We start from the raw sequence: 25,264 nt of genomic DNA, 5'->3' as shown, positions 1-25,264 counted from the left end.
GACTGCGGACTCCAACGTTCCCCGCCTGCGCTGGGCCTCTGAGCTACAACTCTAAGCAACTCTGTACTATGTTGCAAATAAGAAGATAAACAAAACTTCAGAAACCGGCTTTCATTCAGCCGGGCTTTAGCAACATTGTATCAATGTTTTCAGCGGCAAGGCCTCAGAGCTAAAGCTGGCCCAGATTAAAAAAAAAAAAAAAAAAGAAAGAAAACAAGGAGTGGTTGGAAGTTTCAGTCACTCGCTTCCGGAAAACAGCCCCCCACCTGGAGTGCACAAATTTTTGTGCACCGGGCCTCTAGTCCTATATAATAAAAGGCAAATATGCAAATTGTCCCCTCAACCAGGGTTCAACCAGGAGTTCAACCAGGGGGCAGGGCTGGCCGGTGAAATGCCTGCGGCCCCTCCCTCTGGCTGGCCCAATTGGGGCGGGCCAGCTGAACCCCACCCATGCACAAATTCATGCATCGGGCCTCTAGTTAATTATAAGACCCTGGGTAAGTTCAAGTACTTTTCAGGCTTCAGTTTGTTTTTCTATAAAATGAGGAAGTTCATCTTGATGATATCTAATGTCCTTAACCAACCCAGGAGAATTTTTTGGCTTGCTTCATTGCTATATCTTCAGTGCCAAGAACAGTTCCAGCACACATTCTAAATATTCAATAAACACTTTGCACTAAATTAAACTGAAATGATGATAAATCCAAGTGGACAACCTTTTCTACACATGGTCAAGTTAAAAGAAGTGTATGGGCTACTTTATCCTTCAAAAGCAAAAAGTTGCAAGTTCCATGGGGTGGTTCGTTACTGGGTCTTGGAAAGGAGTCTAGGAATTCCTTCAGAGAAATCTGTGACTACTATATAAAAACAAAACATTAAACCGTATCTATGAAGAATGTAACTTTCCAGAGGAAAAAACATAGCTCCCCAAGTCTTAAAGGAGTTCATGATCTAGAAAGACATTAATAGGAGAGTATCAATGAGAAAAAAAACCTTGCTCTCTAGCTACTAAAATGTAAATACCTGGATACCAGAGAAGTAGCAATCTGGACACTGCATTATAATCTTTTATCATGGAATAGATTAGGAACATCACAAAGTTTAGGTAACTCATCACTATGCCTATTATTCAAGAATGCTAGCTTCTAAATAAAATAAAATAAAACCCCAGAACGCTATAACTTATATAATACATACAAAGAATTTACAAGAGTTTTAAGGAGATAATGTGAACAGCCTAAATCTTTTTAAAAAACTAACCAGGATGGTATACGCAGATGCCTTTATTCTTCATAAATCTCCCTAAGGTAAGCAGAAGCACTCAAATATCATCTGACTGATCACTCTACTCAAATAATACCTATTTAATAGCTATTGCAATATCTTAATATTTAGCTATATGAATCAGGTTTTAAGTTTCCTCTCTATTAGTCCTCTCACAAAAATGGAAACTTAGAAGAAGAATCACTAAAGGGTTTACTCAATGTTATTTACAAGAAAGGGATAAAAATTTTACATTTGTGTATTTATTTGCTTTAAAAATGACAGAAGATACTGGATGGATACCAGTATTGAGATTTTCCCTGCCTTCAATAAAAAAATATATTTTTTTAGTAATATTTGATGATGAACAATCTTCTATTTTTCCTAAGACTTCTCTGAATCACTGACCTCTAAGGATTCTGCAGCAAAAATCACTATGGACTAGGGAGAGAGAACAAAACTAAAATGCTATTCTTTAAACAGGTTCACTGAAGTTGACTGAAAGTTATATTTTAGAAATAATTGCTTTCCAGAAAACATTCTTTACAAGTAATTTCCTCCATAAATAGCCCACTGCTATTAGTGATTTTTCATAAATTAAATTAGTAATTATATTAATAAATTATACTATCATTTCCAAGAATGTCCCCCTTTTAGCCTAAAGCTATATAAAACATGCTAAAAAAAAATGAAAACAGTAGCAAAAAAATAATAGAAAGATTTTGTAAAAGCTATAATTAGTACACTTCAAATTTGCACATGTCCAAATGTCGACATAAACAGATCCTAAACATCATCAGCTTTGTATTCATCCCCAGAACTACTAAGAATAAAAGATTTATATTGTTCATTTATTCCTCAGCTACTTATCAAGAAAAATAAATCTAATCAAAGTAAATATTTACATATTGCTAAATTTAGTAGCATAGACTAAGGGATATAAATTTAGAGAAAGGGGGGGATATCATATGAAAAAATGTAGAGGTTTCATAGAAGAGGTTAGTGATTTTTTCAATCTTTAAAAGAATGACTAGAATTCAGTTAGGCAGAGGGAAATGGACTCCAGAAAAATCACCACCAAAAAATGAAAACGAGGCAGGCAATAGCAGAAAAAGACTCCTTAGAAAAGAAAGGTGTAATGCAGACGTACTAACAGAACCAGAATAATTGAGGTATGATAACCTGTGAACCAAGCTAAGTCATTTAGCTGAGGAAATGAAGGTTTCTTTAAGCAACTAACATTAAAATAAGTCTGAAAGTAGGATGGTGGCAGAGTACACTAGATGAAGGTATGGCAGCTCTGAACTGCATCCATAGGCCAGGGGCCTAAAGGTGATAGAGAAAGAGAATTGGAATGTAAACACAAGCAATGACTCTAAAGCAGGGGTGGGCAAACTTTTTGACTCGAGGGCCACAATGGGTTCTTAAACTGGACCAGAGGGCCGGAACAAAAGCATGGATGGAGTGTTTGTGTGAACTAATATAAATTCAAAGTAAACATCATTACATAAAAGAGTACGGTCTTTTTTTTTTTTTAGTTTTATTCATTTCAAACAGGCCGGATCCGGCCCGCGGGCCGTAGTTTGCCCACGGCTGCTCTAAAGGCTTTTAGACTATACAAATTGGAAATTGGTGGTATAACTTCCAGAGGTAAGGTTAGGAGAAATTAATTTACGTAGGAAATAATGAATCATGATAGGCTTATTATGCCTGAAGTAATGCTGAGGTATCCAAGAGGGAAATCTGATTTAGCGAATGAAATTCATATTCAAATATCTAGAACTGCCGAAGTTTTAGAGGAAATAAGGAAAACAATATACTGAAGAAGCAGTACAGAAAGCAGGTCAGCTATCTCATGGGGTGTTCATGAAATCAATTACCCATGTAACCTTCATAATGGACTAAAATAGGAGATCCAGATTCAAGTAACTCAAGTGTATAGATCAACCAAAACACTATTTGGGCCTTATCTTCCTTTAAGGTGAGGGTATAGAAATGGGAAAAATTATCTAATCCTAATATACTGTGTTTCCATATACCTCAAATAAGACTAAAGATCAGGACATTCACTTATACCTAACCAGAAAGAAAAAAAAAGCCACATCTACACAAAACTAGAAGATAGGTCCATAAATTATCTTAATTTAATCAGCATTTGTCTCTTTATTTTTTTTTTTTAAAAAAAAGACTAGATGTATTGTCAGGCTATATACAATAGTTATTAATTATAAATAAAAATACTACATTTACATCATCTTTTCCAGTTTACAAAATATTTTTAAATAACTTTTACTTAATCCTTCAAAAACTTTATGAGCAATATAAATATTACCATCACCATTTTATGATGAAGAAAAAGTTTCATAAAGATTAACAGCACTGCCCAATATCATGCAGTTAGTAAATAGAGAGTCAAAGCTCAAACTCAAGTACAATTCCTAGTTCATGGCCCTTTCTTTTAGGCTGCCAGAGTTTTCAAAATAAAATGTAAAAAATATTTCTAAAGAAAATATAGTAAATACAAAGAAAAAGAATGAATGAAGCACATGGAAACTATAGTGAGCAGCAAGTATTAAAATGCTGATGCAAAAAGTAAAAAAAGGGAAGCAAATATTTTTCTTTTCAGCAAATGGAAAGCAAAATGGTAGGAATAAGAGATAAAGATACTATTAAGAAGCAAAAGTTTGAAACTATGAAAAAATTAAAAAATTAAGATGCCATCTGAAAACATTTATGAAGCCAAGACAAACACATCATGCTTCTTCTTACCTTTTCAGTTGCTGAAACAGATGGCTTTGATACAAAACCCAACCTGTCCTTCACAGATAATTTAGTTACATTCTAAAAAAATTAAAATGGACATATTCAGTGTTTCCCTAAACATATATGTCTGAAGGGATTATGAACATTCTGATTCTACTAACATATACTGACTTTGTAGGTATACTGATGTTAATCACAAAACCTGGATCTTTTTTCAAAGAGAGACAGAAAGAAAATGTATATGGAAAAACGAACAGTATGTAATATTAATCATGAAAAACTATGATGTAAAATAAGATGTCTAAGCCAGGTGGTTGCTAAAGTCCCCTCCATTGGTACAGAACCATAAATTCTTAGAATCCTATGTTGACCAATAGAAAGTTTGAACATTGTAAATATTAGGTTTGAGTAAATAAAGGATGTGCCTGCTTCTTGAGCTTAAAAATAAAAGTCATTCTTTCCTAAAGTATGTTTTATTTTATAGCCAAATACATTGCATTTGCTGATGATTTGGAATAATAGGATTAGGTGGGGTTTTTTTTTAAGTAAATAATAATTTACCAATTTACATTCTGCACGTTTATTTTAACAGAATCTCAATCTATTACTTTTTAAATAGAATCTCAATATATTATTTTTCAGGAAGACTACTGGAATAAGGTGTCATCCATTAGCTAAGTAGGATAGTATATCATAACTTTATTTTATACAAATGCTGAAACATCTGGAGACAAAGAAAACCTAAGTTTTAGAGATTGAAGGTATAGAAATAAGAAATTGCCACTCAAGTATGGAAGGGAGTGGGAAGGGAATGACATATGGAAAAGAAAATCCAAGAGTCAGGAATAAGTGATGCAAAGTTCTGAGAGCGTAATAAGTAACTTGAATCAGTATATTAAGCATGTTACAACTGGATGGTTTAAGCCTTCCTGTCCCAATAGCTTTCAGTTCGGACTACTGCATAATTATTTCTGAAATAGAATTCTAGTTAAGTCAAAGATGATGGGAGAAAATAAGATTTAGTATACTGAACTTCACTTTTCAGGCAGATTTGCTGAAAAATACCTCCTCCACAAAGTGAAAGAGAGTTCTTTCTTATAAATAGGTATTAACTAGAGAGAAGAATTTAATAATCAAATAGTATAGAAAAAGTAGAATGTGAAAATGTTATAATAGTAACAAAAATATGTATAAACTATCCTATTTCTGTATAAAATACATACAATTAACTATAATTCAAATCACCAAGGGAAACTAATTTACTCAGAACCTACTATGTGACAGACACAATAATAAGACTTTTCATTCACCTGAGGAAGGTCTGAACTGGCACTCTGGGCTTCTGCTGGTTCAATAGTACTTGTAGGTACTGGTCCTAACCGCTCTTTGACAGACTGCTTCACAACAGGCAAAATGGGCTGCTGGACTAAAGGCTGCATTACCTCAGAATAAGAAAAAAATGTTAAACATTCACAAGCATCGAAAATAACTTTTGTTATTTTGTTACTAAATTGCCCATGCAGAGAAAGTCTTAGAAGTGCAGCTTATAATCAAAACCTAGCCACCTTCCAAATTTCTTCACGTTTTCCTTTGCATGTAAGAACTTATTTATAAAGTAGAGAAAAAAATTAAAATCTACACTTCACTACCTTCTTTCTTTCTTTTATTTTAATGAACAGTAGAAAGTTAAAGAAACAAACTGCTGTAAGACATCTACGAGCAATTAATCTAACATTACATATTGACTGATTCACTGATTGAAAGTGAGAGGGAGAAAAGGAGAAAGGAAGGGAGGAAGGGAAAGACGTGAAGAAGGAAGAGGATTTCCAAAATGAACCCATAGTCTGACTTTGTGGAATATGTAAAGCTATCATGTACTGAGTGTCTCTGATCTACCTGGGAATATTTTCTATATGCTTTACACATACCTATAATTATCTAATAAACTAGGGCTTAACTTCACAATAAAATGAAAGAAGAGAGATTAAATAACTTCCTCAAGTCTATATATTAAAAGTGGTTGAGGCAGGATCTAAACTCAAAAGTCTACCTGACTGCAATGCCTCTGCTTTCTAAGCGTGTTCTATGAGCATTTAATTTCACATAAATTTCTCTTACCTTTGGAGAAGTAGTTTGTAATTGCTGGGTGCCTCCTTCTCTGTGCCAATAAACCTTAATAAAGCGATTGTTTAGCACTGCTTCTGTACTTGATATTGCTTTCTTTGCTTCTTCATATGTTGCAAATTGGATAAGGGCACCTTCAGGATCACCATTATAGGCAACCTAAGGTGTCAAATATTAAGAACAGTGAATTTCCAAATGAATATGTTGTTTCATATAGTAAAATTCCTCAACAAATAAAATATTGGTCCTCCTATGTAAGATTCTACCTTTATACTTCCTTAAATATAGACTATTACCATAACCTACTTTCACTCCAGAAGAGTGCAGGAGGCAACCAATCGATGTGTCTCTCTCAAATCGATGTTTCTCTCTCTCTGTCTTTCCCCCTCTCTTCCACTCTCTCTAGAAATCAATGGAAAAATATCCTCAGGTGAGGACTGACAAAACAAACAAAAGAGTGCAAGAAAATTTAAGAAATAAATAAATTTTACACATAAGTCAACTGAATTCAAAGAGTATATGATTCTGCAGACTCATATTAGTAAGTAGCAGATACAAGACTTTTCACTTCAAATTTTTTGTTCTTTTGGTTTTGAAAATTCTCTTAAATTTAATATTACCAGTGTAGTTAATTGTGTGAGAAAAAATATTCCAGAAACTTTTTTGTCTAAATCTAAATGTGACAGATCAATTAAATAGCCATAAAAAGATATTCACAAATAACTACAGGGTAATGTGTATAAGATGGGTCCATAATTTTCAAATATATACATTTTTAAGTGTGTGTGTTGACTGACTGATAAGCAGATATAGATAAAGAAATACAAAACAAAAAAATCTAGAATAATACATGGTAAATTGTTAACAATGATGTAACTGTATTATGGGGATATATGGGAAGAGAAATGTAAGGGACAAAAAGAGTTAACGTAGAAACATTTTTTTTTTTTATTCTATATAAATTTCTACTGTCCTGCCACAACCAAGCATGCGATTTTCATCTATTACTTTTACATTATTTTTAAATGGGAATAAAACAAAATTTTCCAAATTAATCAACTTAAGCTGTACTCTCTACAATTTATTATTTTTATCAGGTGATGACAAATAATTCTTATTGAAAAAAACGGAAAAAAAGAAAGCCCAATATTATTTCAACACTTTTACATATTACACAAGGAAAGCTCAATACTAAATAACCTTACAAGTTATATCCAAAGCCAAGGTCTAAGTTAGGGTGAAGTCAAATACAAACTACACTGATATTTATCTTGAAAAATATTCAAAAAATGGTACAGGAAAAAGCAAATGTTTCAGCTAATTATGGATTACATGGTCTCTGGGCCAATGTATCCCATCACAGAGGCAGAAAAAATAATCTGACTAAAGCATCTTGTTGTAATGACTTTAAGAAACTGGGGAAATGAAAACTACAAGATTATTTAACTTTGCTATAATTTTATGATAACCTCTTCTAGGTAAAACGAATGTAATATGATCAAAACTCCTGCCTTTTCAGAGCACAAAAGTTATTAAAAATCATACATCTAAAATATAAAAAATTTCATTTCATATCCAATTTTTCAAATTTAGGTTACCAAATTTTTCATAATTCCTTGTAAAATATTTTTCTTATTGTATTGTTATCTCCCTAAATAATTAAGCAAAGACAACAGAATCACTTCACAGCTCTTACCTGTAAGTTAACCAAAGTTCCAAATCGACTAAAATGCTCATTAAGTTTGCTGATATTATTTAATTCTGGTGGAACTTTTCTAAGTTCAAGTTTGGTGTTTTCATTTCCAAACTGAACCTTTTTCTGGAAGCCTGGGCTGTTTGTTCTATTAAAATTTGGTCTGTAACAGAAATCAAGTTAATTAATACATTCATTTATATATCCTATCCCCTTATCAAGTACAAAGAAATAAAATTTTATTATTTAAGTTCTATTTTTTAAAACTGAAATTTAAATTTTCTTTTAAAAAAAAATGAAGTCTCCAAATTAGTAAATGTTCACATCTTTCAAGGAAGCCAACTGAGAAGGGCTCTTCCATATCACTTGTACTTGGCACTTTCAATCTACTCCTACTTAAAATTCTTAAAAGGAAAGGTCCTAGCACCCTATTTCAGTCAATTTGCATATATAACCTTTGTTCCATTTCTGCAAAAGCTAGCTTAATGAAATGTATCCTATTTTAAAACCTTGATCAAAAGGTAGGGATGACTGTCTCAACTGCTTCTCAACCTAAAAAAACAAAACTCAGAACTGTAGACCACACATTTGACACTTGGAAAAAAAGGATAAAACTATGGCCCTGAGAGGTTACAATGCTTGCCTTAAATCACAGAATTAAAGGCAGAGCCATAACTAGAAATTATTCACCTTTAAGTGATGTTACAAAGCTCTAAAAATGTGTGATCCTAGTCTCGCCTCAAACATGAAAGTTTATAACTGAATCATCATAAACACCCCAACATTCTGATTCCTTACCTCTTTCACTGAAGCCCTTCCTTGACAACTTCAGTCCCTCCCCGAACACCCAAAAAATCCCTTTCTAGCTCTTAACAGGAACTGCTCCCAGGCTAATGCCTCTTCTCAGATCTGACCCACACTTTCTTCCCTAATAACAAGCTCATGACTATCCTTTATATGGGTAGTATTCAATGATATCTCCAACATAAGGAGTATGTTGTAGGCTGGGGAGGTGGAAAAATTGTGTTCTCAACCACTATACCATTTCTATATGAAAATGCCTTCCATGTATCAGACAAATGAATAACAAATTTTTAGAAAACTTACATTTTAGTGGGGTAATGCCTACAGAACAAAGTTATATAAATTTTATTTTGAAAAATAATACCATACTGTCATAATAATACTCCAACTACCCTAAAAATTACTGTGTACAAAAATTCCTCAATTTCCCCTGACAGCTTACTTATCAAACCAAGTCTTCTTTGTAGTAACTCCAGGCTCCCCAGAACCAATCGTTCTTTTCCTTGACTCTGAATCCACTACTATCCTCATAGTGCTTTTATTAGGAGGCTTTTCTGTTTGAAAAGAAAATAAAAGAAAATAGGTTAATATTTTGTTTATCATTGCTACACTTCCTTTAATTCACATTGAAAACAAAGTTCTGGCACTTTGTCCAAATATATATTTTAGAAGAAATAGAAATAAATGTGCATTCAAATATAGTAGTAATCTCAGAGATTTTAATTTATTTCTAATTCACTTCAACCTAACTAAAGAAGAATTAGTAATTCTCACATGTCAAATTAAAATATGACTCTGGCCCTGGCCAAGTGGTTCAGTTGGTTGGAGCATCATCCAGTAGACCAAAAGGTTTCAGGTTGATTCCTGGTCAGGCCACATACATAAGTTGCAGATTCAATCCCCAGTCAGGGTGCATACAAGAGGCAACCAATCAATGTTTCTCTGTCTCTGTCTTTGTCTGTCTCTCTCTCTCTTCCTCTCTAAAAATCAATAAATATATCCTTAGATGAAGATTTAAAAAGGGGGGGGGGGGGGTTTATTGAAAATAAAGTAAATAAATATTACTCTGTGGACAACTTCTATAGGTGGGGGGTGGAAACCTATGTCACTGTTCCCCTTTACCATCACCCTCACCACAAATATGATCTTTAAGAATTGATAACTTAAAGAGTTATGACTGAAGTGAGTGGCTTATTTAAACACCAACATATTAATATAATTAGAACATACATGATTTTAAAAGGTAAATATTCAAGATTGAAATGCAGTGCCAAAGATCTATTGAATATCTACTATCAACACTTTACATTTACTTAGGGTTTGATACAGTTTTTTTAACCTATTATTACCAAATGACATGCAAACCTTAATCCATATAAAATATATAATTTTAAAATTCCTTTTTTTAAAGATAGATTTAAAAATTGTTGTAGAAATCCTATTCTTAGTATTTCTAAACACATAACTAACCAAAAGAACTTGGGATCTGTTTCAGCACAATCTCTCTCAGGGCTACAACTCTCTCTAATCTCTATGCAGTAGATCATATCAATTTATCACTCGTGAACTCTGCTCTGAGGACCAGTCCTAAATTTCTAACTTCTGGGTTTTCTCTGGCCATCTTCTTCTGGAAATCCCATGGGTATCCTAAAACTATGTACAAAACATAAATTACCTTCACATCAATGTACTTTTTAAATATTAAACATTTAAATTAATGAAACTACAATATCCCAAATCATATTTGATTTCTAACTCTGCCCACATCCCTTCAATTCACCTTGCATGTATTTCCTCTCAATTCCCACTGAGAAAACCTTGATACAAACTTGCATTACTTTTCACCTAGTCTACTGTCCTGAGCTTATGCTTCTAGATTCTCCTACCACTGACTTATCCTCTATAGAGAGCTACCAATATAAGTGCCCAGAACTCTGCTGCTTTCCTCCATCTCCAACCTCTCTCCCTCTAAACTGACACTTCCCATCAACATTTTTTTATATATATTGATTTTGGGTGTTTAGCTTAGTGGTTAGACAACCATATTCTTTACATAGTGTTCCCTCGATATTTCCAGTACCCCAACTGGCACCATACACTGTTATCACAATATTATTGACTATATTTCCTATGATTTACTTACTTCCTGTGACTATTTTGTAGCCACCAATTTGTGCTTTAGTCCCTTCACCTCTTTCGACCAGTGCCACAACCTGCCCTCCCCTCTGAAACCACCAGTTCTATCTGAGTCTGTTTCAGTTTTGTTTGTTCATTTATTTTGTTCTTCCCAATTTCACGTATAAGTGAAATCATATGGTATTTGCCTTTCTCTGACTGACTTATTTTACTGAGCATCATAACCGCTAGGTCCATCCATGCTGTTGCAAATGGTTTAAGATTTCATTCTTTTTAAATATTCCATTGTATATATGAACCACAGCTTTTTTATCCAGTTGTCTACTGATGGGCACTTGGGTTGCTCCCATAGTTTGGCCATTATAAATACTGCAATGAACATAAGGGTGCATCTATTCTTTTGAATTAGTGTTTTGGGATTTCTCCAGATAAATCCCTAGAGAATCAGTGTTTTGGGATTTCTTCAAATAAATCCCCAGAAATATAATCACTGTCAGAAGGCAGGCCCATATTTAATCTTTTGAGGAAACTCCATATTGATGTCTCCCATCAACATTATTCCATTTTAAAAAGAAATCTCTTGAGACCACTTTCCCCTCCAGCTCCAGCATTCTCTCACTCCTTATCCTAACAGCTATTTCCTAAGAGCTGTCTACACCAGTTAAGTTTGCTTCCTTACAACCCAGGCATTCACTAATTCTCTGAAAACTGGCAGCTGCTTCCACTATTGCACTTAACTTGCTCTTGCTAAAATTGCTGTCCTCACTTGTTGCTTAAGCTTATGAATTCATTCCAATCTTTCTCTTACTTGACCTCTTGAGAGCATTTAATGCTGCTGATCGTCTGTCTTCCCCTCCTTCTTATTCTTCTCCCTTGATTTTCATGTCTCCACACTTTCTGCTTTCTTCTCTGCCTTTTTGGATTCATTTTCTCAGTGCCTTATGTAAGGTCCTCTTTCTTTGTCCACTGTTTCAGGTTATTTACTAGGACTTTCTAAGCTCACTCTACACAACCTACCTAAAACATCATATCTATGGCCATGGCTTCATTCATCAATGTAGTGATTCTCAAGAAGGAAGGGGAGTGTATTTGGAACCTACTAGTATGTCAGTCAGGCTCACAGACTTGGGTATGCCTCCTTTCATCTTTCTTTGCTTCTCACTATTACTAATGACACAGAAGAAGATTGTTCTACATGCTTTTTTCATCTGCCCAATTTCCAGAGCAGAAACCTGGTGTCTTTTTCACCTTCTCCATTAATCCCATTCTAAGTCCAATAAGTTACATGTGTTGTCAACCCTTTCCACTAACCTTAAATCTTTTACTTCCTACTGTTACTACCATAGTCCAGCAACTATCATCTCTTCTCTAGAATTCTTCAAATGCCTTTAATTGGCCTCTTACGTCCCTCCACATCCCTTACTCCCTTCTCTCCCAGACGCAAAATTCTTCCAGGTTCTAAAAACTATTTTAGAGTGTATACACTTTATCTAGATCCTTTCACTGGCTACCTTTGACTTAGCCTACATGTCTACAGCAGATTAGGTAGAAATATCCAGTATTTAGCATGGGTGATGTTCACAGTGCAAGCCGCAATTTCTTTGCCCAGTTTATCTTTGCAGGATCAGTTCTGCAATGGGATTTTTGGCCTTATTCCTGCCTCACAAGCCTGGTTCACTGGCTCTTTTGGAGAGGTCTTTGAGCTATCCAATATCCTTTTTTCTTTAATATGTTATTTACCTAAAGGTCCACTAGGAGGCAGTAATGTGTTTTTCCTCAGTATTTGTGATGTGTCTGCTCTAATTCATCTGTATCCTCTCACTCATATTTTTGTTATTTATTTTAAAAAGAGAGTTAAAAAAAGAAGCAAGTTCCTCTGGATATACAATTACCAAATGTGCGTATTACCTATATGTATTGTGTTTTTCCCCCAATATCCATTTTAATAAATTATTTTTCTGCTTAAAATTTTCAGCACTGGTTTTGTTGACAGCAAATGGAAACTTAGTCCTTCTTCCTACCTATATTCAATCAAGTCCTACATATATTCAATCAAGTAGCATCTATCAAATTTCCCACCTCCTTAGAAATATGGGAAGGACAATTATCAAGCCAAGTTACATTAATATTCGGAATTCCAAGGCATCAAAGGACCTACATTATTTTCATTTGTAAATTTAAAGTATGAAGCATAAAGATATGATTATCACATAATAGTCTAAGACAAATTTAAATTAAGGCCATCTATAGGCTATTAGAAATATATAATAATTATATAATTAACAATATCATAGGCTTTTAAGTATCTATCACAATCCAGGACATTAAGTTTCAAACCAAACAGGCAACAGATGAAAACATTTTGGGGGACGGGGACCAAAAAAAGGAAACAGAAGTATAGGTAACACTCAATATAAATGGGCTGCTAAATCAGTTTTGACACATAAAAAAAAGTGTTATTAATAAAGAGTATATTCCTAAACCAGCTCACAGAAATACCACATAATGTTTCTAAAGAACAGTATTAAAGCAATTACTACATATGATTCCATGAGAAAAGGTGTTCAAATTTCTAGGCACACCAGACATTTATCTCGCAATAGGTCCATTCATGTAACTTACATGCATGTGGAGCTGAAATTACCACCACTCCAACTTCTATATGATTAAGATTTATATGTAAGAGGTTTGATCCCTCTTCCTTCTCTCATCACCAACAAAAAATTGACCTGGCACTGGAATGGGTCTAATAAATACTGATCTGTAGCAGTGTATAGTTATGCCATTCCAAAAGAGCAAGATAAGAGATGACCTGATGTTGGAGTTCTAGCAAGAGCAAGGAATATGTACATGATAAAAAGAAAATAAGTACTAAATAGTGACCTAAAGAAGTTTTCTCTGAACTGGCTAGGTAGAAGAGACTTGGAGGATAAACAGCCTCAAGTGGCTACTTTTCAATTACAAGAAACTGTTAAAAAAAATTTTTTTCATAAGAAAATAATCTTTTTTACTGCTGTTGTTGTTAATAAGAGTTATTAGAATGCTGCAAGAAGAATTTAAAAGGTGGGCATCCACATGAAATGTCCTGTGATCTCAAATTAAATTGGGTATAAATTAAAATGATCTTCATATCTTCATCACAAAAAGGTCTTTGAATACTCAAGGTATCTAGATGCTCAGGATCTGAGAGTTTTCAATAAACAACAAAAGAAATCAAAGTATAAGTAATCACAAGTTTACTAAACCACAATAGTTACTGACTGTTAATTAAGTTCGAGTTTTATTCACGCTTGATGAGACATGACATACTAGAAAAAAAGACATTGGGGAAAAACTGGAAAGAAAATGGCATTTAAAAACTAGTTGAAATAGGGAAAAAGGAGACTACCAAGATGGCGGCATAGGTAAACACCGGAGACTGCTGCCGCAAACAACCACTTCAAAAATACAACTAAAAGACGGAACGGATATCACCCAGAACCACAGGAAGGCTGGCTGAGGAGAGACTCTTCAACTAGAAGGAAAGACAACAGCATACCTAGGCTCAGAGGAGGCGCAGTGTGGAAAATTTAAAGGTACGGAGGTGCGCGCGCAAAGCGGGCTGGTGGCTGAGGGCGCGGTTGTCGTTTTCAATCAGGAGGGAGTCTCAGACTCTGAGCTCCAGATCCAGGCGAGTCTCTAGGGACTCAGACTCAAACGGGAGAAGCGGGATTGTCTAGCATCAGCTAGAATGTGAGGGCAGCTTTCTCTCTGAGGTTTGCAGCGGTTGCCGGGGTTCTGAGAAGCAGAGCCTCTGGGAACGGGACTGAGAGCAGCCATAACTGCTCCCTCTGCCTGCCCTGTTGATCCCGTGCGACCCGCCCCGCCCAAGCACTGCGCAGAGCCATTTGCAGGATCGCCTCAGGCAAAGGCTAGATTAGCACCTCCACAGAGGACAGAAGTTTTCCCACAGCTGATTCTCACAGCCAGTCGGCCTGGTGGTCAAATCCCTCTAGTATTAACTACAAGAATCAAGGCTTAACTAGAACAAGTCTGTGCACAAAGACCACAGGGGGGTGCACCAAGAAAGCATAAAAAATGCAGAGACAAAAAAACATGACAGAAATGGAGGATATAGAGCTAAAAAACGCAATTTTGAGGGCTTGCAATAAACTTGAGGAGAGCCTCATGAAAACTAATGAGACCCTCGATGCTATGATAAAGAAACAACTAGAAATTAAGCATACACGGACTGAAATAAAAAATATTATACCCAATAGCAGACCAGAGGAGCGCAAGAATCAAGCCAAAGATTTGAAATGCGAAGAAGCAAAAAACACCCAACCGGAAAAGCAAAATGAAAAAAGAATCCGAAAATACGAAGATAGTGTAAGGAGCCTCTGGGACAGCTTCAAGCGCACTAATATCAGAATTATAGGGGTGCCAGAAGATGAGAGACAGCAAGATATTGAAAACCTATTTGAAGAAATAATGGCAGAAAACTTCCCCCACCTGGTGAAAGAAATGGACTTACAGGTCCAAGAAGCGCAGAGAACCCCAAACAAAAGGAATCCAAAGAGGACCACACCAAGACACATCATCATTAAAATGCCAAGAGCAAAAGACAAAGAGAGAATCTTAAAAAGCAGCAAGAGAAAGACAGTCAGTTACCTACAACGGAGTACTCATACGACTGTCAGCTGATTTCTCAACAGAAACTTTGCAGGCCAGAAGGGAATGGCAAGAAATATTCAAAGTGCTGAATACCAAGAACTTACAACCAAGATTACTTTATCCAGGAAAGCTATCATTCAGAATTGAAGGTCAGATAAAGAGCTTCTCAGATAAGGAAAAGCTAAAGGAGTTCATCACCACTAAACCAGTATTATACGAAATGCTGAACGGTATCCTTTAAGAAGAGGAAGAAGAAAAAGGTAAAGATACAAATTGTGAACAACAAACACGCATCTATCAACAAGTGAATCTAAGAATCAAACGAATAAATAATCTGATGTACAGAATGAACTGGTGATTATAATGAATCAGGGACATAGAAAGGGAATGGACTGACTATTCTTGGGGGGGAAAGGGGAATGGGAGATGCGGGAAGAGACTGGACAAAAATCTTGCACCTATGGATGAGGACAGTGGGTGGGGAGTGAGGGCGGAGGGTGGGGCGGGAACTGGGAGGAGGGGAGTTATGGGAGGGAAAAAAAAGGAACAAATGTAATCTGAACAATAAAGATTTAATAAAAAAAAAAAAGAAATAGGGAAAAAGACACTTATTGGCATACATAATATTTTTTATTATGTCTAACAATCCCTCACTTCCCTATATCAATTATCTGTAGCAAATCTTTCAAATGAATGTAAGCTCTACACCTCCTCTGACTCTCCATATCCAGTTGTACCTCTAGAATAGGAGTCTTGCTGCCTCAGCTTGTGACTGTATCAGTCTAAACTCTATCTTCTCCCATTTAGAACTTTTATCAAAAAGTCTGTCACCTCTAAGAAAAATGTAAAAGCTAATTAGTCACTTCCTGAAACATAATTCCTTTTGCTTAAAATATTATAAGCAAACGAATTTTAAATTCTAACATCAAAAGTAAAATACACAACAAGAATAATTTGTACAGCTAATTTCATTAACTATGACAGAATCTATCTTTAGGAATTAAAGCATTACTCAAAAGAGTTTAAATAAACCTATTAAGACTGCAAATAACAAAAAATACCCAACAAAAGCTACATTAGAAAATATGTATTTTTGTAAAATTTCTTTCCTCTTGGAAACACCATAAATAGAGAAATACATTATTACCTTTTCTCTCATGAGAGACCAAAGGGTTGAAGAAACAAACATAAACACTATCCTTTACTCAACCTATAAATACAGGACCAACTGTTCTTTATAAATGTTTGTCACGCTTGATATTACAAAAACTATAAGAAAAGATTAATCATAGTACCTCTGGGTGGCAAATCCATATCCCCTGATGTCAATCCTATCAAGTTAGGCCTTTGTGCATGCACTCTGTGTCTATACATAGGTCTGGAAGTGTTTGTTATGCTTGGGGCCTCAGGATTATAGCCATCTGTGTCATATGTATCTGGTAATACAAAAACTGTAATTAAAAAACAATTGTAAAACTCCATTTTATAATTTTTCTATATTGGTAATAGAAAAAGTAAACTATAATATGTTACTAATACAAAGCTAACATATTTTATATGTATTATAAAGAAAATTTGGTTTTATAAAAAGTTATTTAAAAGAAAATGTAACAGTTTTAAAAAACATAACTGAAGACTTACATTTAATGTACATTCACCATGTCTACATTTTTATTCTATATAATTGTACTGAGAAAAATAGACCTGCTAGAGTAATTCACTTTCTAAACATTTAAAAATTCCTCATCTAAAGCTATATTCATAAATATAGAGAGGGCCAAAACTGCACCTGCAGTAAAAAGAGAAGGTGGAGCAGGAGGAGGCTGGTGATGAATGCCTGTTGTTACTACAGTAGGAACAGAACTGGTTGCAGAGTTTGGGGGAGCATCCATGCCAGATGGCTGCAAAGGAGGAAGTGGTGGTGGTGGTCCTGTCAAAACCAAAGAATAAGAAATATCATCTGAAAGCAAACAAATAAAATAAGTTATTTGTATATCCAAACATGATATTCTCATTCATCAAACTTTAATATCTACAAACATCAAGCTTTTATAACTATTTTAGTTTTCTAGGGTAAATAGCCTTTCAATGTTTTCTAAAACAGGTTTCTCTTAAGCTATGAAATATTACAGGCAGCTGGAATTTATCAGGAATTTATCAGAGCTACTCCAAACCATAGTAAATCATAGGTTTGGCATAGTCAAGTAAAGTAGGGGTATAGTCTAAATGGGGATATCTTGCTCTTAGTTTCCAGCATCTATAAAATTACTTCAGATACTTTTAATAAAAGCAAGCATCAAACTATTAACTTTTTTAAAAGACTCCAAATGGACAGATAATAAGTAGAGGCAAACAAACATATTTACTTACCTGTGACAGGTGGTAGACTGGGTGGTAATGGGCCTGGTGGTGGCACTGGGGGTCTCAGATTCACAGGTGGGGGTGTAAGAATTGGTGGGGGTGGGGGGAGTCCAGGAGGAGGTGGTCCTTCAACAACAGGAGGCTGTGCTGGGAAAGGCAGCATGCCAGGAAGATTCACATCTTCTACAACTACTGGGTCACTTCCATGATCAAAAGGGCACATGTCTCCTCTCATGCAGAAACCCTTTTCTGTGAGGAAAAAGAGCATTATGAAAAGTGCTGGACATTGAAATTTTCTCTGAGTTAACAAAAGTAAGATATTTAAAAACAGAAATATTTTTTAATATAGGGCAAGTGTAATTAACCATATCACAAGAGCTACCCTACTAATTCCAGTAATTTAAAAATACTTAAGTCATAATAAAGATAACACATACACTAGAAAATACATCACCAAATTAAAGTGAATATACATAACTAGTAAGATGGTATAAAACTTATTTATGTGTGTGTGTGTGTGTGTGTATATATATATATATATATTTGTCATTAGAAATACTTCCTGTATTTAAATCTCACATATAACTTTATAAACACTGCAACTATAGCTTTCATAAGTTTATAAAACTTTTACAATAAAAGCTCAAGAGTCTTCATTTATAAATTCTTAAATAGGTGATATTCACATTTCTGGTTCCACTTAGATGACAATAACCGTTCATTTTTAAAAACATAAACTTTGAAGAAAATGTTTCAGTAGCAGATTCCCTCACAAGTAATTCTATAATTATTAGTCTTGTTTGATAAATTCCAAATATATCTTAAGACTTACATGCAAATAATATATTTAAATTGATATTCAATAGTTAGTAGTGATTAATGAAGTTTTCAATAATATTGAGAAATTCATGAGTGCTTAATATTAATTTCCCACTATTTCCAATAGGTTAAGTCTTTGAATAACTGTGTGTAACCTAAACTTACAGAATTTAGTCAGTTGGATATATTGATTCAATTTGTAATGAAACAGCTGAAAGGCTTACTTACCATCATAGTCTCTACACCGTTTTTTGGGCATTGGTGGTCTGACATATGAGTTATGGTCCACTTGGTCTTCATGAAATTCAGACCAACTTTCGGTAGTGTTATTACCATGATGTGTAGGAGCAATTACTGTTATGGTGCTGCTCAAAGTAGGTACAGGGTAGTGACCAGATGAAATGTTAGGTACTGAAGAAACTGGAGTATAATTGTTTTCTAGTGGATCTGTTCTATCCAGGTCATATTTGGGTTTTACCAGATCTCTTTCTGCAACAAAATATAAATGACTTATAAAACTATTTTTTTTAAAAACCATGTCCCAGATGCAGAAATAGTACTATTTTCACTAAACAGAAAATGTCCAATGTGACATTCTTTTCTAATGAAAACACAATGGCCCGAGAAAAGCTATTTCTTTTCTATAAAACCACAATAAATTTGCTGTACTTAATGAGTTTTAAAATTTCTTGAAGTTCTATTTACAGAAAAGAGATTTTTAATTTTTCTTCACTGTAATCTTACCCCCCAAAAAGCATAATATGTATTATAATAAAACTATGGTTATTTTTTCTGCAATGAATATCTGTCATCCTTCTAAAAATCTTAGCATGACTTTTTACAGTGAACACCATTTGACGATGAGAATGGATGAGCATAGGAAGAAAAAGGAGTTCATATTAAACATAAACAAAGAAATTAACTGGACTATATATGGTCCCAAGGAAAAGAATAGGGATTAAGGAGATTCGTTAAGTGAAGCAATGTGCAGAGAGGCCTAGTATACGTAGGGGGAAAAACTCTACAAGAAGAGTAACAGAGAAGTGCAGGGCTTAAACAAAGGCTACAAAATCACTTCCTACACTAAATAAAGATGGCTGTACAATAAAGTTTGCAAGGGTAGCTAATATCAAAGCTTAAGTAAAGGTGTTTTACTCAAAGATGTTTGTTTTATTGGTTATAATATCTCCCTTTTAATAATGCACATTGCAAGAAATATTATACATGTTGGAAATTACATGGTCTTGCAATTACACACATCTGAAATGAAAACTTTTAACTCTTTTGATAGTTTTGAAGTATAACTGATATATAATTAAAACAAGTTTTATGGTCCTTAAGAAGTATTTTTCCAATAAGAGAATGCCAACAAAAATATACACATATATGATTTACCCCTGCTTCGTGTTCTGCTCCTGCTTCTGGTCCTGCTTCTATCCCTATCCCTGTCACGAAGCCTCTCTTTACTCCAACTTCGACTCCGACTCCTGCTGTAACTGCGACTCCGCCCTCGTCTTCTATTGTACCGGTCTCTGTATGAATCTCTTCGAGGAGGGTTTCGATCATAATCTCTTTTGCGAGAACGATCATCTTTTTTCCTCTCATCACGACTTCTAAAGAAATATATGATCACTTTACTTTCATGTAAATAACTTTTAAGTAGATACAGGGAAAACTCTAAATGCAAAAGTTATATTTAATTCTTATAATATCATGATTCTTTTTTGTACCATCAAAATACAAACATAGGAAAATGAAACAATAAATAACTCGAACAATACAAAACTGAACATGTTCTGCAGAACAAGTACTCTAAAACTCCTTTAAGGAAAAATCTCTAAGTCTTAATTCTTAGTCTTACACAAGAAGGCATATATACATTTAGGTTATCTATACATATGTCTTATAGTAAATAATATCTGTACATAAATGTACTTATGCATATGAACACATATCTTATCTCATAGGCATATATCACATGCACTGCATTCTAAATGCCTTTGAAACCTTAATGAAAAAAAATCATAAATTCTTGAGGGAAAAACAAGATGGCAGCATAGGTAAACACCGGAAATTGCTGCCTCGCACAACCACTTCAAAAAAACAACTAAAAGACAAAACGGACATCATCCAGAACGACAGAAAGGCTGGCCGAGTGGAAATTCTACAACTAGAAGGAAAGAGAAAAGCACACTGAGACTCAGAGGAGGTGCAGAAGCAAAGTGCAGAGGTACGGGGGCACACGTGGATAGGGCTGGCAACTGAGGACACGATTGTCTTTTTCAATCAGGAGGGAGTCTCGAGCTCCCGACGGCTCTGAACTCCTGTTCTGGGCGAGTCTCTGAGGACCCAGACTCATAAGGGGAGAAACTGGACTGTCTGGCATCGGTCAGAACTCGAGGGCGGCTTTCTCTCAGAGGTGCTTGCAGTGATTACCAGGAGACACTGAGACCCGGGACCTCTTAGGGCAGGGCTGAGGATCAGCCATAGCTGTTTGCTCCGCCCTGTTGATTCCCTGAGACCCCGCCCCACCCAAGCTGTGCACAGAGGCTTTTGCATATGAATGCCCTGGCCCTTTGCAATCTAAAATTACCTAACAAACTGCAGCTGGGTCAGAGAGACCCAGAACATCCAAAAGAAGGCCCAAGGCCCCACAGCAGCTTGCATTGCTTCACAGCTGGGCCTCATCTAGGCACCTCCAAACTCCAAAGAAGAGGAATCTGCAGATCTCTGCATAGCTCCTGCTAGCCTCAGGCAGAGGCTAAATTAGCACCTCCTTAGAGATCCAAGAGCCAGTGTACCAGTGGTAAGAGTGGGACCATCCAGATTATAACTCCTCAGATCCATGAGGGACACACTAAGGGGGCAGACTCAGTGAGCACCAAAGCCCCACTGAAGCAAGTCTTGCCCCGGAGGGGTGTCTCCAGCACAGAAGTTCTCCCACTGCAGACACAGCTGATTCTCACAGCCAATTGGCCTGGAGGTCAATTCCTCCCAGTGATACCTACAACAATCAAGGCTTAACTACAACAAGACTGTGCACAAAGCCCACAAGGGGGTGGACCAAGAGTGTCCACCTCAGGTAATTGGGGAGGTTGAGCCATGGGCCCTATAGGACACCTAGCACACAAAGCCACTCTACAGGGGCCGGGGAGGAGCCTACAACCGAGGTATGTGCCCTTGACCGGAATCAAGCCTGGGACCCTTTGGTCCACAGACCGACACTCTCTCCACTGAGCCAAACGGGCTAGGATACAACCAATCTTCTAAGAAATGACTATGTTCCTTTTTTCATTTTTAATTAATTTTTTTTAACCACCAGTTTATTCAACACAACAATCCCTCCAGCTTTATTGAGGTGGTTGACCATGTCCATGACTAAATCTGCCTCTCAACTGGAAGTCAGGGTTTAATTCCTGGTTGTGGCAAAGGCCCGGGTTGTGGGCTTGATCCCAGTGTGGGACGTGCAGGAGGCAGCCGATCAGTGATTCTCTCTCATCACTGATGTTTCTATCTCTCCTCTTAAATCAATAAAATTATATTAAAATTTAAAAACAAAAAACAAAACAAAGCCACTCTACCAACACAGGGAAGCAGCCAAAATGCAGAGACAAAGAAACAGGTCACAAATGACAGAAATGGAGGAAAGCAAACTACTGGATATAGAGTTCAAAACCACGGTTATAAGGTTTTTCAAGAATTTTCTAGAAACCGCCGATAAATTTAGTGAGACCCTCAAGGATATGAAAAAGGACCAACTAGAAATTAAGCATACACGGACTGAAATAAAAAATATTATACAGAGTTCCAACAGCAGACCAGAGGATTGCAAGAATCAAGTCAAAGATTTGAAATACGAAGAAGCAAAAAACACCCAACCGGAAAAGAAAAAAGAAAAAAGATTCCAAAAATATGAAGATAGTGTAAGGAGCCTCTGGGACAACTTCAAGCATACCAACATCAGAATTATGGGGGTACCAGAAGAAGAAAGAGAGCAAGATATTGAAAACCTATTTGAAGAAATAATGACAGAAAACTTCCCCTACCTGGTGAAAGAAATAGACTTACAAGTCCAGGAAGCGCAGAGAACCCCAAACAAAAGGAATCCAAAGAGGACCACACCAAGACACATCATCATTAAAATGCCAAGAGCAAAAGACAAAGAGAGTATCTTAAAAGCAGCAAGAGAAAGACAGTCAGTTACCTACAAGGGAGTACCCATATGACTGTCAGCTGATTTCTCAACAGAAACTATGCAGGCCAGAAGGGAGTGGCAAGAAATATTCAAAGTGATGAATGCCAAGAACCTACAACCAAGATTACTTTACCCAGCAAAGCTATCATTCAGAATTGAAGGTCAGATAAAGAGCTTCACAGATAAGGAAAAGCTAAAGGAGTTCATCACCACCAAACCAGTATTATATGAAATGCTGAAAGGTATCCTTTAAGAAGATAAATAATTTGATCAACAGAATAAACTGGTGAATATAATAGAATCAGGGACATAGAAAGGGAGTGGACTGTCAATTCTCAGGGGGAAGGTGTGGGGGGTGCAGGAAGAGACTGGACAAAAATCATACACCTATGGATGAGGACCGTGGCAGGGTTAAGGGCAGAAGATGGGGTAGGAACTGGGTGGAGGGGAGCTATGAGGGGAAAAAAGAGGAACAACTGTAATAATCTGAACAATAAAGATTTAATTAAAAAAATCATAAATTAGAAGCAAGATGGCGGCGATATAGGCAGACGCGTCCCAGGTCTTGTCCCGGAGCAAACAGAGTAAGCAGCTGAAACTAATAACACCCACCCCGAATTGGCAAATTTACTCAGCTGGTGAGACGGTTTGCAGCCGGGAAGGGCAGACCTCCCCTGGAAAGGTTAAAAAACCAGGGATCTGGGCAGGAAAGTTTGCCAGACCTGAGCCCAGAGGGTCGGAGGGAGACCGCATGGCAGACAGCCGCGTCTCTTGGGACAGACACAGACCCTGACCAGGGTAAGGAGTTCCGCGGGTTTGCTGGCGCCAGGAGATTTGAGATTTGGATTTTGTGATTGCGGAGAACTGAGACTAAAGGGGGCATCCTGAGGAACTGATCAGACCCTGCAGTGCCCATAAGAGAGGAGCGTTTCCCAGACCATGCAGTGCTGGTAAGAGAGGAGCGTTTCCCAGACCGGTAAGAGAGGAGCGTTTCCGCGGCCGGCCGGCGTTTGTCTGTTTCTTTGTTTTCACTGAACCCTGCTCATAGGACAGTTCGGATACAGACACTCACCTGTGCTGAAGAGAGGGTGAAGGTGCAGACGAGGGGAATCTGGGGAGAGGCTGAGGAAAGAGGGGGAGCCGGAGGAGGTGGCAGCGAATTGAGTGCTGAGACCCCCCTGGGCCCAGGACTGGGGCAGCCACTCCCTCCAGAGGGTGGAATTCCTCCCCCCAGCCCCCCAGGCAAGGAGCACAGCCACACCCAGATTCCACCCTGTATGAGATAAAGGATTCAAACAAGCTGATTAGTCCCTGGGAGTTACCAGGGTCTGGCCTATAGAGGGATTTTCAGTCCCACCAACAACACAGAGCAGGGTAAGGATTAAAAAAGGATAGAGAAGCTGTATAGCCTCAGAGGCCAACCCAAAAACACTGCCACCCAGAGGCTGAGCCACAAACTGACTCTTAGGGGAATACAAATTAAGGCAGACTGGATCACAAATACGGCCTGCTTTAAAATCAGGACTGTGATTTACAACACGGAGGAACAGTGTAATGCAGGCAAATTCAACACTCCCCTAAATACCTGGCAGGACTAAGGCGAACCAGGCTGAAGAGTAGAAGAACCGAAAGACCATCACTACTGCAAATTTTTTCTTTTTCTTTTTCTTTTTAATTTTTTCACCTTTTTACTAAGAAACCAATTTTTTTTCCTCTTTTTCTTCTTTTTCCATCACCTGATTTTACCCTTTCAATTACCACATTTTTATTTTTAACCAGTATTATTACTGCTACCATTTTACCATTTTTTAAAGTGCCATTTTATTTTCTCTTTATTTTCTTTTGGGATTAGTGTTCTCCATTCTATTTTCATCGTTCCTTTAGCATTAATTTTCCCTATCTCAATTTCACCTCTTTGCTAAAACCCTCTTCCTTACTTTTCCCCTTTTGGTGTCCTGTTTCTCTTACCCTATTCCTGCTCCAGACTTTCCCAATTCCCTCTTTTTACCCCCTGTCTAATTCCACCCTACTTATATATCCTATTTCCAATCTACTGCTCTAAATCCTTATACACCTATTCTTTATCCTTCTTCACTTTCCAAACATTTTTTTCTCTGTTATCTTTCTATTGTTTTCTTGATTGTTGAATATATTGGGCTTTTTTTTTTTTATTTGTTTGTTTGTTTTGTTTTGTGTTTTTTCTTCTTTTTTAGGACTGGTTGTGAGGTTGTTTTTCTTTTTCTTTTTCTTTTTCTTTTTTTTTTTTTTTCTGCTGGTTTTTCCCTTCCCTCCCCCACCCCACCCCGGTTATTTTTGTGCTTCTGTTTTCCCTTACCCCTCTGGATATTATTGGTGGTTTGTAGTTTGCATTCATCTCCAGGGATCTGTTGCTGGAATTTGTTGAGATTAGTGGCAGTTCTATTGGAGTTTGCTCCTCATACCAATAGTCTCTT

General features: G+C 36.4%; 1 protein-coding gene across 16 annotated transcripts in view; it reads right to left on the bottom strand.

Moving 5' to 3' along the window:
* RBM26 (RNA binding motif protein 26) overlaps positions 1–25,264 on the bottom strand; it is a 91,893-nt gene that overhangs the window by 32,287 nt on the left and 34,342 nt on the right. For 6 of the 16 annotated variants that reach the window (XM_070408883.1, XM_070408872.1, XM_070408873.1 and 3 more), the window contains exons 5-14: positions 20,012–20,229; positions 18,845–19,105; positions 17,807–18,046; positions 17,226–17,396; positions 16,732–16,887; positions 9,090–9,201; positions 7,847–8,006; positions 6,145–6,309; positions 5,337–5,468; positions 4,033–4,104 (exon numbers count right to left, since the gene is read on the bottom strand). In XM_070408883.1, the coding sequence (XP_070264984.1) occupies positions 4,033–4,104; positions 5,337–5,468; positions 6,145–6,309; positions 7,847–8,006; positions 9,090–9,201; positions 16,732–16,887; positions 17,226–17,396; positions 17,807–18,046; positions 18,845–19,105; positions 20,012–20,229 (1,687 nt within the window). The remainder of the gene's footprint in view (positions 1–4,032; positions 4,105–5,336; positions 5,469–6,144; positions 6,310–7,846; positions 8,007–9,089; positions 9,202–16,731; positions 16,888–17,225; positions 17,397–17,806; positions 18,047–18,844; positions 19,106–20,011; positions 20,230–25,264) is intronic. The other 10 variants (XM_070408877.1, XM_070408878.1, XM_070408879.1 and 7 more) reach the window with 10 other exon arrangements.

Source organism: Myotis yumanensis, unplaced genomic scaffold (assembly GCF_028538775.1).
Source record: "Myotis yumanensis isolate MYYU_CA2020_CCGP unplaced genomic scaffold, mMyoYum1.0.hap1 SCAF_3, whole genome shotgun sequence".
Classification (NCBI taxonomy): Eukaryota; Metazoa; Chordata; class Mammalia; order Chiroptera; family Vespertilionidae; genus Myotis; species Myotis yumanensis.
The sequence above is the reverse complement of the archived record's forward strand: the minus strand, read 5'-3'. Positions and strand labels throughout refer to the sequence as shown.